The sequence below is a fragment of the Emydura macquarii genome, unplaced genomic scaffold (genome assembly GCF_026122565.2).
Source record: "Emydura macquarii macquarii isolate MOO-44397 ecotype Brisbane River unplaced genomic scaffold, CSIRO-AGI_Emac_v2 contig_2948, whole genome shotgun sequence".
Taxonomy (NCBI): domain Eukaryota; kingdom Metazoa; phylum Chordata; order Testudines; family Chelidae; genus Emydura; species Emydura macquarii.
In genome coordinates, this window is record NW_027133085.1 from 1,667,273 (window position 1) to 1,679,332 (window position 12,060).

General features: G+C 41.5%; 1 protein-coding gene across 1 annotated transcript in view; it reads right to left on the reverse strand.

The window, feature by feature from the left end:
- Positions 1-12,060, reverse strand: part of LOC137167668 (dynein axonemal heavy chain 5-like) — a 243,129-nt gene that overhangs the window by 16,215 nt on the left and 214,854 nt on the right. Inside the window, exon 74 of the mRNA XM_067569914.1 lies at positions 9,504-9,636. Coding sequence (XP_067426015.1) covers positions 9,504-9,636 — 133 coding nt within the window. The remainder of the gene's footprint in view (positions 1-9,503; positions 9,637-12,060) is intronic.

A 12,060-nucleotide genomic window follows, 5' to 3' on the forward strand; every position in this document is an offset into this window, starting at 1 on the left:
TTCACAGTATTCTGTATACTAGAGGTTATCAGCCTATAGTCTGTGGAGCACTTGCTGGTGGAAACCGAGCTGGCTGTTTTCTATATTTTGAGCTCCTAAATTGCATTAAAGGACACCTAAAATAAATTAAATATAGCAACTAGCCCAATGTGCCCCAGTCCTGACTGGAATTCTAGGTATTACTCTAATACAAATAACAATTATATTTTTAAATAAACAACTGCTGTAGTTGCTACAGGGATTGTATCTTATTGCAGACAGAATGAGGTGACCCATGGAACTGTACATGGGAGGGAAAGGGAAAGGATCTTTGTAATTGTGAAGGAGAGGGCAGGTGATCCAGAAGACTACCTCTGTATTCTGGTGTGGTCCACACTACAGAAACCTCTTTCCTACACTATTCTGTTCACTGAGATTCCATTTGACAAATCTGGGGTGAGGGAACGGAGTGGTGTGTTAAGAAACCAAACTTCAGTCCATAGTTTAGGTGTACCCCTAGATTCCTTGCTGACACTAAGCTCTGATACAGCAGCATCCATGAGTAGTGCTTTCTACCATCTCCAATTGGCTATAAGACTCCATCCCATCCTGGTGAACAATGATCTGGCTCAGTTATACCTGCCTTTATCACCTCCTGTCTGTGCAATATCCCTAAACATGAAGCAATTAGCTTTTAGGAAATGCCAACTACTACAGAACGCTACAGTGAATCTCTTCAGTAACATTGGCTTTCCACAGATCATCGAGCCAAATTCAGGTCTCGGGCCTTATCTAGAAGGTGCTCCAAGGCCTGGGTCCAGCATAGGTAAAAGATCATCTAAACCTCTGGAATGAAGACCATGGATAAGAACTTCACGCCACTGTCATACCAGCTAAGAGTAAAGGAGACAGAACTTTCTCAGGTGCCAATCTGAATCTGTGGAACAAAACCCCCTAGACGCTATCCCAGGAGCGTCACAGAACTCACTATCTTCTGCTCCACATTCAAGGGGCATTTCTTCAAGCTGACCTTCTCTAACATAAACACAGCAGAATTTATATTACAAAAAGTCATCAAACCCCCCCCCACACACACACAAAACGTAACACTCCATTGCACACACGAGTCTCTCCCTCTTGGGTGAGGATGAGAGGGAGAAAGAACCACACACAACAGTTGTTAATCACATCACATAATACAGTACTAGAAGGCACTCAGATTATACTAGCGGTTCCCAAACATTTTCCCTGCATGACCCCATTTTCAGGTGTGTGTTTTTTCCCACTACCTCAGACAGCATGGAAGTTGCCATTTAAAAATGGTGTCCTCCCTGCAGCGTGACCTCACTCTCGCTGTACATGCAAGTTCACGCTGCAAGGATGCCATTTTGCTTTACAAAATGGTGTCCTCTGGACTGCATGCTGCATAGAGGGTGCCGTTTTGTAGAGCAAAATAGCTTCCCCTGTGCGATGTGACCTTGTGCATACGGTGTGTGTGAGGTCATGCTGTGCCAAGGAGGCCATTTTGTAAAATGGCTTCCTCTGCATGCTCGGAATTGCCATGACCCCATCTGCTGATGAAGCGACCCCACTTGGGTCACGACCCACAGTTCGGGAACTGCTGGATTATACAGTGATGATGGCAGAAAACAGAAGAGAAAAGTATAAGGGACCCTAAGGGACCTTCTTCCAGCCAAGGACAGGTAGAGCGCATTGCTTTCTAGCCACTCCTCCTCTTCATGCTGACATAACCAACATGCTCCCATACCAGGGGCTGTGAGAGGGTGGTATAAGAGCCAGCTATGCCTTCTCTACACCCATTAAGCTCGTGATCTTCATTATTTTTCAAGCAGGCGCCACTTTGGCAAAAAAACCTTCAATGTGAGAGCTGGTGACTCCTGCCTTTGGGAAGGCTGGGCTGGGCCCCCTTCCTGCTCCGCCCCTTCCTGAGGCCCCACCCACACTTCACCCCAGCTCCCACTTGGCCCCCTTTCCCGAGGTCCTCCCCGCCACCTCCCCCCATTGTCTGCTTTCCTCTCTCTCAAGCCAAACCACAGGACGTTTGCCACTGTGCCGTGCGATCAGCCCAGTGCTTCAGTCCATCGCCCAACCCAGGTCCAATCCCTCCCTAGCAGCAGCCAGGGGCTTACCTGGGCATAGTCCCCAGGCAGCTGGGGGGTCGCTGGAAACTTCCCCCTCTCACCTGGAAGGAAAGTTGAGGCGGAGATGGCCCTTCCACGTGAGGGGGAAAGGAGCTGTGTGGTGAGGAGGGGCTCTCCACGTGGGCAGCACGGCAGTCCACCCTGCCAGGGAGAGGGGGAAGAGGCCAGCAGCTGAGTTACTGCTGTCAACACCACTGCCCGGGATAGTGGGGGCAGCTGCAGCTCTGCTGCTCCCCAAGTCACTGGGGAGCAGAGGTGAGTGCTTCCCTCAGCGTCCCTCCCGCTCCTGTGGCCGCTGCTCCCAGCGGTAACTCAGCTGCTGGCCTTGGCTCCCCTGCCCCACGCGGTGACCTGCCCTGTATCACTCATTGCCTCGCAGGGCCCTGTGGAGAGCAGAGGAAGTGGCTCTTCCCCGTCTCCCTGGATTGGTGGGCTGTGCTGCCTCCATGGAGAGCCCCTCCTCGCCCCGCACAGCTCCGTCTCCTCCTGCCCCAGCTTTCCAGGTGTGTTGGGGGAGTTAGTCAATTAATCAGGGAGCTGCACTTAGGGTCGATGGGAGCCACCACTGGCTTGCGGGCCTTGCAATGAAGAACACTGTCTTAGGGATTTCCCTATCCAGCAACTTCCCAGTTAATGGGACGCAGCCAAACTCTGCTCCCTTTGCACCACATGAGACACACAAACGAGCAGTGTGGGCCAGGGAGTCTGCCACTCCATCTGAGAACATTGTTGTCTATGTCCCTCTGTGATGATTCGTGATTGTCGCTGAAAATAATAAACCAGACTTTTCTTACAAACACGAAGGAAACTTAACAAAAGAACTGTGAAGGCTGAGATGTGCCCAGTGCTCTGGCTTTGGCTACATCTCTGTATTACTATGCTTAGTGAGTGGGTGTGAGCTTTGGCAGGACAGATACAGTGCTTGAGTTTCAGCACCAGGGCAGACTGAATGCCATCTGCGGGTGTTGCTATGCATTCCCGGAGCTGATGCTTTGATAAAAATAAAATAGTGGGAGCAATTGGATTAATTACAAAATGAGAGTGATAGATGTGTCTATTCCAGAAAACAGGAACACTCAAATAAACAGGAACGAAAAGCAGACACAGAATATGTTGAGTGAATAATGCAACACCACACATTTCTACTATTTAACCAATAGAATTTAGGAGGCAGCCTACTGTAAAGGGGCTGACTGAACATTTTATGAACTTAACGTGACTGGCTGTAATGTTCTATGAACTCCACATGCCTGCTGTTTGTAACAGTTATTTTTGGATTTTATGTGGTCATGTTCCCTTCATGGGTGCAACGAAGCCCATATTAAGATGACAGATTAAAGGTCAGATGGTTTAAAGACTCAAGGGCATTTTGATATTTCTAAAATTATATGTACTGTAACCATATTGCACGTAAATTAGAGCTTTTAAAACAGGTTTCTACCCTGAGTTACCCTGTCTCACTCCAGCTTTGTCTGCTCTATGAGGTAGGGGTGTGATTGCCCTGCCAGCATATACATACCCGCGCTAGCTCTCAGCGAGCTAGGACAAGTATAAATAGCAGTGCTGCCTTAGTCAAACTGGCAATGGCAGAAGAGGCATAGCTGAGCTGTGCCAAGTACACACACACACACACACTCCTACCTTGTTGTGTAGATGTAGCCTCTTTAGGCCTGTCCAAATCCATCCAACTACTGTGCAGAGAAAGAAGCAATGTAAAGCTCCTGTAGGTATTCAATTCAATACTGAACACGACTACAGTTTTTGTTGTTAATTAAAATAATTATGTCAAGGGGCTGCACAGCTACATCCTAGCACATTTATACTATTCTGTAGTTCTGTTTTTAGCGTGACTCATCATTTAACAGAAAGAAAGCTTTGTTCGGCTTATATTATCTGAGGGCTTGGCAGAATTCAATTTTTTTTAAAATTAATTTTGATGGATAATATGTTTATTTTTTCCTATCTTTATCAACTTAAAATCTTTACAATTGCATAAAATGATGGCACTTAAGCATTTCTTTAATTTTTATCAAATTAACTTCTCACAGTTGTGGGAAATTATGGGCTGGTCAGACAATAATAATTTAATGACAGCAGACAATGAGATTCAAAAAGTTAAACTTTATAATTGTTAAAAGACAAATTGTCAATATCACATCAAAATATATAAAGTAAATGTCCTTAAATCAAACTCTAAGAAGTTCTCAAGCAGCATTTGTCTTACTTTGCCTAGCTGTAAATTTTGATTATTATAGATGGAAATAGTTTTTCATCCTGTTGTGTGTGTACAGTGAAATTGATGTTCACCGACATTTACCTATACAAATTTAATCCTTCCAAGGATTTGTACACAATAGCTCCCTCTTACTACTTGGGTTCGCATCTATCTCTACAATGAGCTGGATGAGCTGAACATCCTGAAATATGGGACGGTTTGGATTTGGACCTCAGTTTTGAACCTCTTCATTTGGGAGAATTTGCATCCAGCTAGAGAGATGAAGATCAGGTTCAGATGTGCAGCTCGAGTTAGTGGTTTCCAAACCTGATTCTCTTTTCATAGCTGTAAACCAGGAATAACTCAACTGAAGCAAGGGATTTAGACAGGGATAAAACCCATGTGAATTTAAGGAGAATCAAGCCTCTAGTTTCTATATTCTGATATTATTCATAAATAGTTGTCATAGCTACAGGGCGAGCTGCACTTTAAACTCCTTTTAATCCCTTTGACATGCACCCCTCAAGTGGCAGATTTTGCTACATTCACCCCTATCTGAGTGGAACCATGCATTCCTACACTCTTAGACTGTAACTCTGGGTTGCAGCCCCTTTGTTTACCACCATGTTAACCCAACTGCTCCTGTAAGTCCTTTCCTCTGAGAGCCTGTGATGGTGGCTGATTAGAGTAACTCAAAGCAGCTGCTTCAAAACAAAGCTTTATTTATTCATTCATTCATTCATTCACCCAAAGGTACATAGCATGCAGAGCAAAGGGTAAAAACAATAAAGGCCAATATACATATTTATCTTTACCTAACCCTTAATCTTTCCTTGCAATCTTTGGTAAGTTCTATTCAGCCCGCTTGCCTCCATTTCTAGGCTGGAAGAAGCAGACTGCCCTGCTGCAGCATGCTTTCGTCTCTCTGTGTCTCCTTCCATCCCTGTCAGTGCCCACTGATGCTCCCTGGGTAGCCCTGGCAACACACTGCACTCTCTTCCTTTTATAAGCCTGAGGTCCTTTAATAGTTTAGCACCCACTTTGAACCTGGGTTTGGGCATAGGAAGAGTAAACCTTACCAGCCTGTTTGGAGCTAGGCAGGGGTACTCCCCAGTTCAGAGCTTCCCACATTGTTCCTTCAAGAACTGTTGGTATTCTCACAGACTGTACCTTATCTCTGCCATTGTTTTGTTTCCTGTTTGTTTCCCCTCTGATAGCCTCTTTTGATTTAAATCCTTGCAGTCAGGCAGGATACTACAAACCAGGTAAACTGAGGTGTATATTTATTTTTAAATAACACACATAACTCTCTCATTCCCCACAATTGCTACTTACTCTCTTCAGTAAGACGGCTGTTATTTTTTTTAAATAATCACACACAATTTAGCCTTGCAAATTGTCTTGAAAATTTATGAGCACAGGCACTAAATCTACATGCCCACACATTATCATAATGATGGATGACACCAAAAAATTAATATTGTATATGCGCGCACACACACAGCCTTGCCCCACACCAGGCCAGTAGAACATTAGAAAGCTGCTCTGCAATATATTTTAAAGTCTTCTCCATTTCCTGTAGTTTATCCTAAATCTGCACTATTTGCTTCTGAGCAGTCCTAGATATTCAGCATCAAGCCAAGTGTGTATATAAGATTTAGTAATATGTCCAAAAGTATCTTATTTTTAAAAAAGCTAATCAGAGAAACCGGTCTTCATCAGGGTGAGAAGAATAATAGAAATTGGGAGTTCTTGGGCCAAAATGTTTTGGAGTTATGAGGTGGCTAAACACATTAGCTCTTTTTATCCAGAAGTCTCAAAACACTATTTTTTCTGATTGCCATATTTTATGAATGCTTTATTGAGTGACCCCAAATAAAATTCTCCTCTGGGAGATGACTATCCGATGACTTCTTACGTGGCTCCTGTACAGCCATTGTGGGAATCAATGGGGAGAGAACAAAAGACTCTGCAGTCCAAATGCACAAATCCGATCATATGAACTAAACATAAATGTCATTATCTTTAGCAGTGTTAAAACTCTTTTCATCTTTGCAGCCAGCCATTAGATGGCAAGAGGATTGAAGCCCATAGGAGACAATGCTTTTAATCTGATTGCTAACACAGCAAGATCAGCTCACTGAACTTCAGCTTCTCCCCTTGTAAAATGAAGATAAAATGATATGTCTAGTTCACAGGGGTGTTTTGAGGTCTAACTAAAATTATGTTTGTAAGATGCCACGTATACTATGTGTAAAGCATTATGACTTACTGGAATCACAAATGGAAATAGAATCCAAAGCCTCCTGACTGTCTCCCCCACCCCAAACTATCATTTCTCCTGGCTATATGACCAGGCTATATGACTGAAAAATGATGATCCTTCATCTTGTTTTTTGGAAAGATGAATGTGAGCTTGTATACCCACACACCTTAGGAACTCTGCAAGGTACTTACCCTCCACATAACCCATATTATATCTCCATAGAGATCGTGAGTACTGCAGCATTGTGGCTGTGCCGCTTAGCAAACACATATGACACTAATGTGATATTTAAGAAACACCTAAAGCTCACATACTAGCCAGCATGCATTACACAGGTCACTACAGAGCTCAAACCACATGATGAAAAGGCTTTTAATAACATATTAAATCTGAAACTGAAACCTATAACAACTAGTGAAAGGCACCAGTATTCAGCTAGGGCAACATATTAATCTCATATTTGGGATTTCCAGACCAAATCTTTTCTGAGTTACATTGGTCTGAAAAAGTTAGGAATGTATCATTTTTGGATCCCCCAAAGTTCTATCTCCCAGAAGCTTTGTCTAAATTTTCTCTAGCTTTGCACCCTGGCATAAATTTATGCCTGAAAAAATTCCAGGAGCGGTAGTAATAGTTTTGTCAAATTAGGGTTGTCAAAACTATAGTTACAATGGAAGGCTTGTTTGATCTTTAAGAATGGTAGAGTTTCTCCATAATGAACACGACAGTGACTTCAGAAGTCAAAGTTTACATTAATTCTCTTTCTCTTGCTTTCCAATTAGGTCGTATCAGTTATGTATTCCATAGGTACATACTCTTTATTTACATTGTTAATATAATAATATCTGTGGAACAACCACTCAGATCCAGTCAGCCACAGAAACAAATTTTAATTTATTATAAGTCATGTAAGGACTTTTAGGAAGATTTCTGTTTTCTCAGTTAATAAGTCAACAGGAAAAGGATCTCTCCCTCCTAACAGTGTGAATAATTATATAAAGAACTTAGAGCACATGACACATACAGGACATCAAGGGACATAAATCTAGAGCTTAGTGCATGGCTTTCATTTTTCAGGAAGTAGCCAATTCCAAAGGTTTACCATACAAGTACAAAATGGTAAGTTAACAGAAACAAATGACAAGTGGATGAAGTTTTACGACAAAAGTGAAATGTGAAGGATATTCATAAATAAAGGCACTAGTTTGGTTTCTTTCTTATACATGTACATGACTTGTCCTTAATGGAGTACTAAGTAGGTAACACAGTATGAGATCAATCCAAAATAAAAGATTGCATTTATTATCTTTGCAGGGACTATGATATCAGCTCTCACTGCAACCATCATGTGGCATTTGTGGCAGCTGCTCTGGGGCTGGGGGAACTCCCAACAACTCCTGCTCCCACTTTGTTCATTGGTGGAGGTTACAATCCTGTGTCTCTCAGATCCATTCTTACTCGTGCTTCCACACATAAAGGAAATAGCCTCTACCTCCCTGAGACAGTTTATATATAGGCTCCCTCTCCCCAAACAATCTCTAATGGGGGATGGGATTATTTAAAGGATTTTTTCATTTAAAAAATTTAAAAAGTAAGAGGTGGATTGAATTACCCATGTCCTAATATGCAGCAGAGCTATTAATTCTGTGTGCCATCTTTCTATGCCACTGGGACCTACCCTTCCACTGGACCATAAAAGGGAAAGGCGCGTATATAGGAACATTAGCAGGTAGTCTCACAGTCCAGCTGTCATGGAGTCATGAACATAGTCAGTCTTAGATATGGACCACATTGTATAGTTTGCTTTTAGATCCAGACCGGAAATTCACCAAAGTTTGGGGCATTTGGATCTGGGGGTTTGATTCAAGGCCATTTCTAGTTACTCCCAAATGAAAAAGATACACACCCACAAAAACATGACCCCCCCCCGAAACGATCACTCTGTGTCATACACACTTTATTTAGGTCACTTCAGAAGACAACCTTCACTTTTGCGTTCATTTACTTGGAGTATTGTATCATTCCAACTGTGAAATAAATTCGGGGCAATCAATAAATAATTAAAACAGCACTAACGGGTGGAACGTAATAGTGAGTGCAAAGCACAGCTACAAATCTAATAACTACAACTTGAACTCAGAAATAAAATCTGGATGAAAAACGGGTTGAAAAACCCAACTCAAGGAGTAGTTATCAATGGTTCATTGTCAAATGGGGGGACTTATACAGTGGTCACACAGGGGTCAATTCTGGGTCCAGTACTACTCAATATTTTCATGAACAACTCAGATAATGGAGTGGATAGTAAGTAGTCTTATAAAAATTGTGGATGACACCATGCTTTACTTTCATTTACTGAAGAAATCTTTTTAGGATTTTCTTTTGGGATCCTGGTTTTATATTCTCAGTCCAGCTAGCCATTTAAACTATAGCAAATGGTCAAAATGGGATGTGGAAGGAGGAAACAGAAAGCAACATGAGCCATCCATTCCCTTGCCTTCACTCCACTTCTGCTCATCTCTTATCTTAAGCTGAGCTCTTCCAGCTCCAAAACCTGCAGAATGCCACTGCCCACCTGCTAATTATTACGTAATGCTGTAACTATACTTCTTCTTACTTCTATACAATTAAGCCTCAGTTTGACTCTGAATCATTTTGGACTACTGCCCAAATCCTGCAATTCATAGCACACAGGTGCAGTGGTGCAGCTCTGCGAAGACTGATTGGCTTCAGTGGGATTCATGTGGGTGCAGCAGTGCTTCAGTGCACAGTGAACTGCAGGGCTAAGGCACCATAAATGGAGGTAAATGTGGGAATGCTGTTAGTGTCACAATCCTGTTATAATCCTTTAGTGATTAATGCTCTATGATTCTAAACTTACCATCTATGGCCAGTTTGAGATCAGTTAATGTAGTTCGAACACTTGATATAACACGCTGCATACGGTCAATTTCCTGACGTAGAAATATATTTAAGGGTTGAATTGTTCCCATCTTTTGAAGTTGGGCTTTCACCTAAACAGAGTTTAGGAAAAAAGTGTAACTATTATGAATACATAGCATTATGTATATATACATAGATGGTAACGTTTTCAAAAGCACCAAGGTACTTTTACAAGTGTTACCCATAAACCCTAAAAAACAAACTGCACAACAGATGGCGAATGGTCATCTTACACCAGCTTTATGGTCAAGTATGTTGTGACTCACCAGGCCTAGTAAAATGGAGCTTCATCCCAATGGATGGGAGATTCCCAGCTTTTAGATGGGAAGCAGCGTTTAATTCTATTTTTGGTGGGTCCCAATATATTAGCCTTAAAAAAATCAAGTAGTGCACAGAAGTAGTATCTTAGGAAGCTTTTAGATATTTGTAAAATATATTAGCTGCATTTTCTCTCCCTTTTTTGTGCCGGTAGAACTGTCAGGACAGGGAGCCTCCCTTTACAGGCAGGGGGATATATAAAATAGGATATATAAACATTTAGGGAGATTTTTTTAAAGCACCTAACTCATTCAGGAGGCTAAGGGGCTGTGTTAAAAGATAGGTAAAGCCACCATGAGTTATGCAGATCTCACTGAATCCTTCAGACTGCACCACTGTGTACAGTAATTTGTATATGCCAGATAGGATAGACAAAAATATTTAGAGATATTTAATAGTTTGGGTTTTTTTGTTAAGGGTAGAGTTTTCAGAAGTGCTTAACTGATGTAGTCACTCTTAAAAATGGAACTTAGGAGCCTCAGTTACCCAGGCATGTATATTACACTAAATAAAAAAATCCACCCTATTAAAACCTATTCCAAAAGTCTCTCTCTTATGTATGTGGCACACACATAATATTGTACCAAATGGTACAGTACAGAGATTACAGTGGTACTTACGGAAGTCAGAGTGGCTTTGCTTCTCATTGTGTAATGCAGCCATTCAAACTCATGGCACTAAAACCTCTTCTTTGTACAATCATGTGCTTTGTTTATATAGCTTTGCACTGTAAAAACCAATTTCCTTCTATTTCATTTCTCCTTTTGTACTCTCTCCCCCCTCTATTGAATCTTCCTTTCTTTTAAAGGAAGGTAGTTTGGACTTGACTCCCTGGCAAGGTTATTTCATTCCTCTGCTAGTGGAGTTGTTGCAGAGCGACTTTGGGTGTTCCTAGGTATCAAAATGACGTCACAAATACAGATACCTCTGTGGCCATTAGATTACCAGAAAAGGCCCACAAAAATCAATTTCCACAACTAATTTTGATCGCTTATTCTGACAGAAAATTAATATTATATAAGATGAGGGCTAGGCAGAGTTAGTAAATCAATCTATTTCTTCAAATGGCAGATAGGGTCAGAATTCTAACAAAATCAAACATCAGCCTAGTACAGTGAGTGTTTTTTTGCCAAGGCCAAAAGTACATTAAATGCTACTTTGTGCTTTTTTGGAAAGACATTAAGGGCTTCTATACATAGGGAACTTAGTGCAGAGTAAGCTAGGGTGTGAATTTAAATATAATACTAGCTATTAATACTAGTATTAATTTAATACTAGCTTTACCACACTAAGGGCTTGACTACACTTAAAACACTGCAACTGCACCACTGTAGCTCTTCAGTGAAGACACTACCTATGCTGACAGGAGGGCTTCTCTCATCGGTGTAGGTAATCTACCCTCACAGAGAGGCAGTAGCTACGTCAATGGGAGAATTCTCCCATTGACCTAGTGCTGTCTACGCTGGGGGTTAGTTTGATTTAACTGCATTGTTCAGGGGTATGGATTTTTCACTCCCCTGAACAACATAGTTATACCAACCTAATTTTCTAGTGTAGACCAGGCCTAAATCTCCACGTAGACATTCAAGTGCCCTCAGGCAGCTTAGCTTAGCTTAATACACTTTAAAGTATAATAAGTTAAAGAGCATAAAGACACTCTTAGTGCACAGTATCTGTTTATACACAGGGAGTTAATGTGGTGTAGTGTTTGATAATTGGGCCTATACATTTACCCTAATTGTAAGCTTAATTGTGAAAAGTATATGAAAGCTCATAAAATGTTACAATAACCTAAAATAACAAATGTTAATAGAAACTCAGTCAAGTTGCTTTCAGTAATGAATGTTATAAACAATTACAAAAGAACCAGACAGAGAGACTAAATTAGTCAAAACAAAAAAGCCACATTAATATAATTCAAGAACTATGTTAAATTCATGCTTGGTAAAAACAGATGTGACACTGGAAATTAATGAACCAAAATTTCTGTCAGATATTAGGCCTACTTGCTGAATAAAATAATGAAGGGACGGGCTAGTTTATTTACCACTCCCTCTTTGGATCCTTAAAGAAAGAGACTTTGGGGGAAAGAAAAAAAATAGGAAAGAACAGATGGAAGCTACTGCAGCGAGTTTCACCATCATGGCTGCCACCCCCCAGTATTTCCTAGGACACTG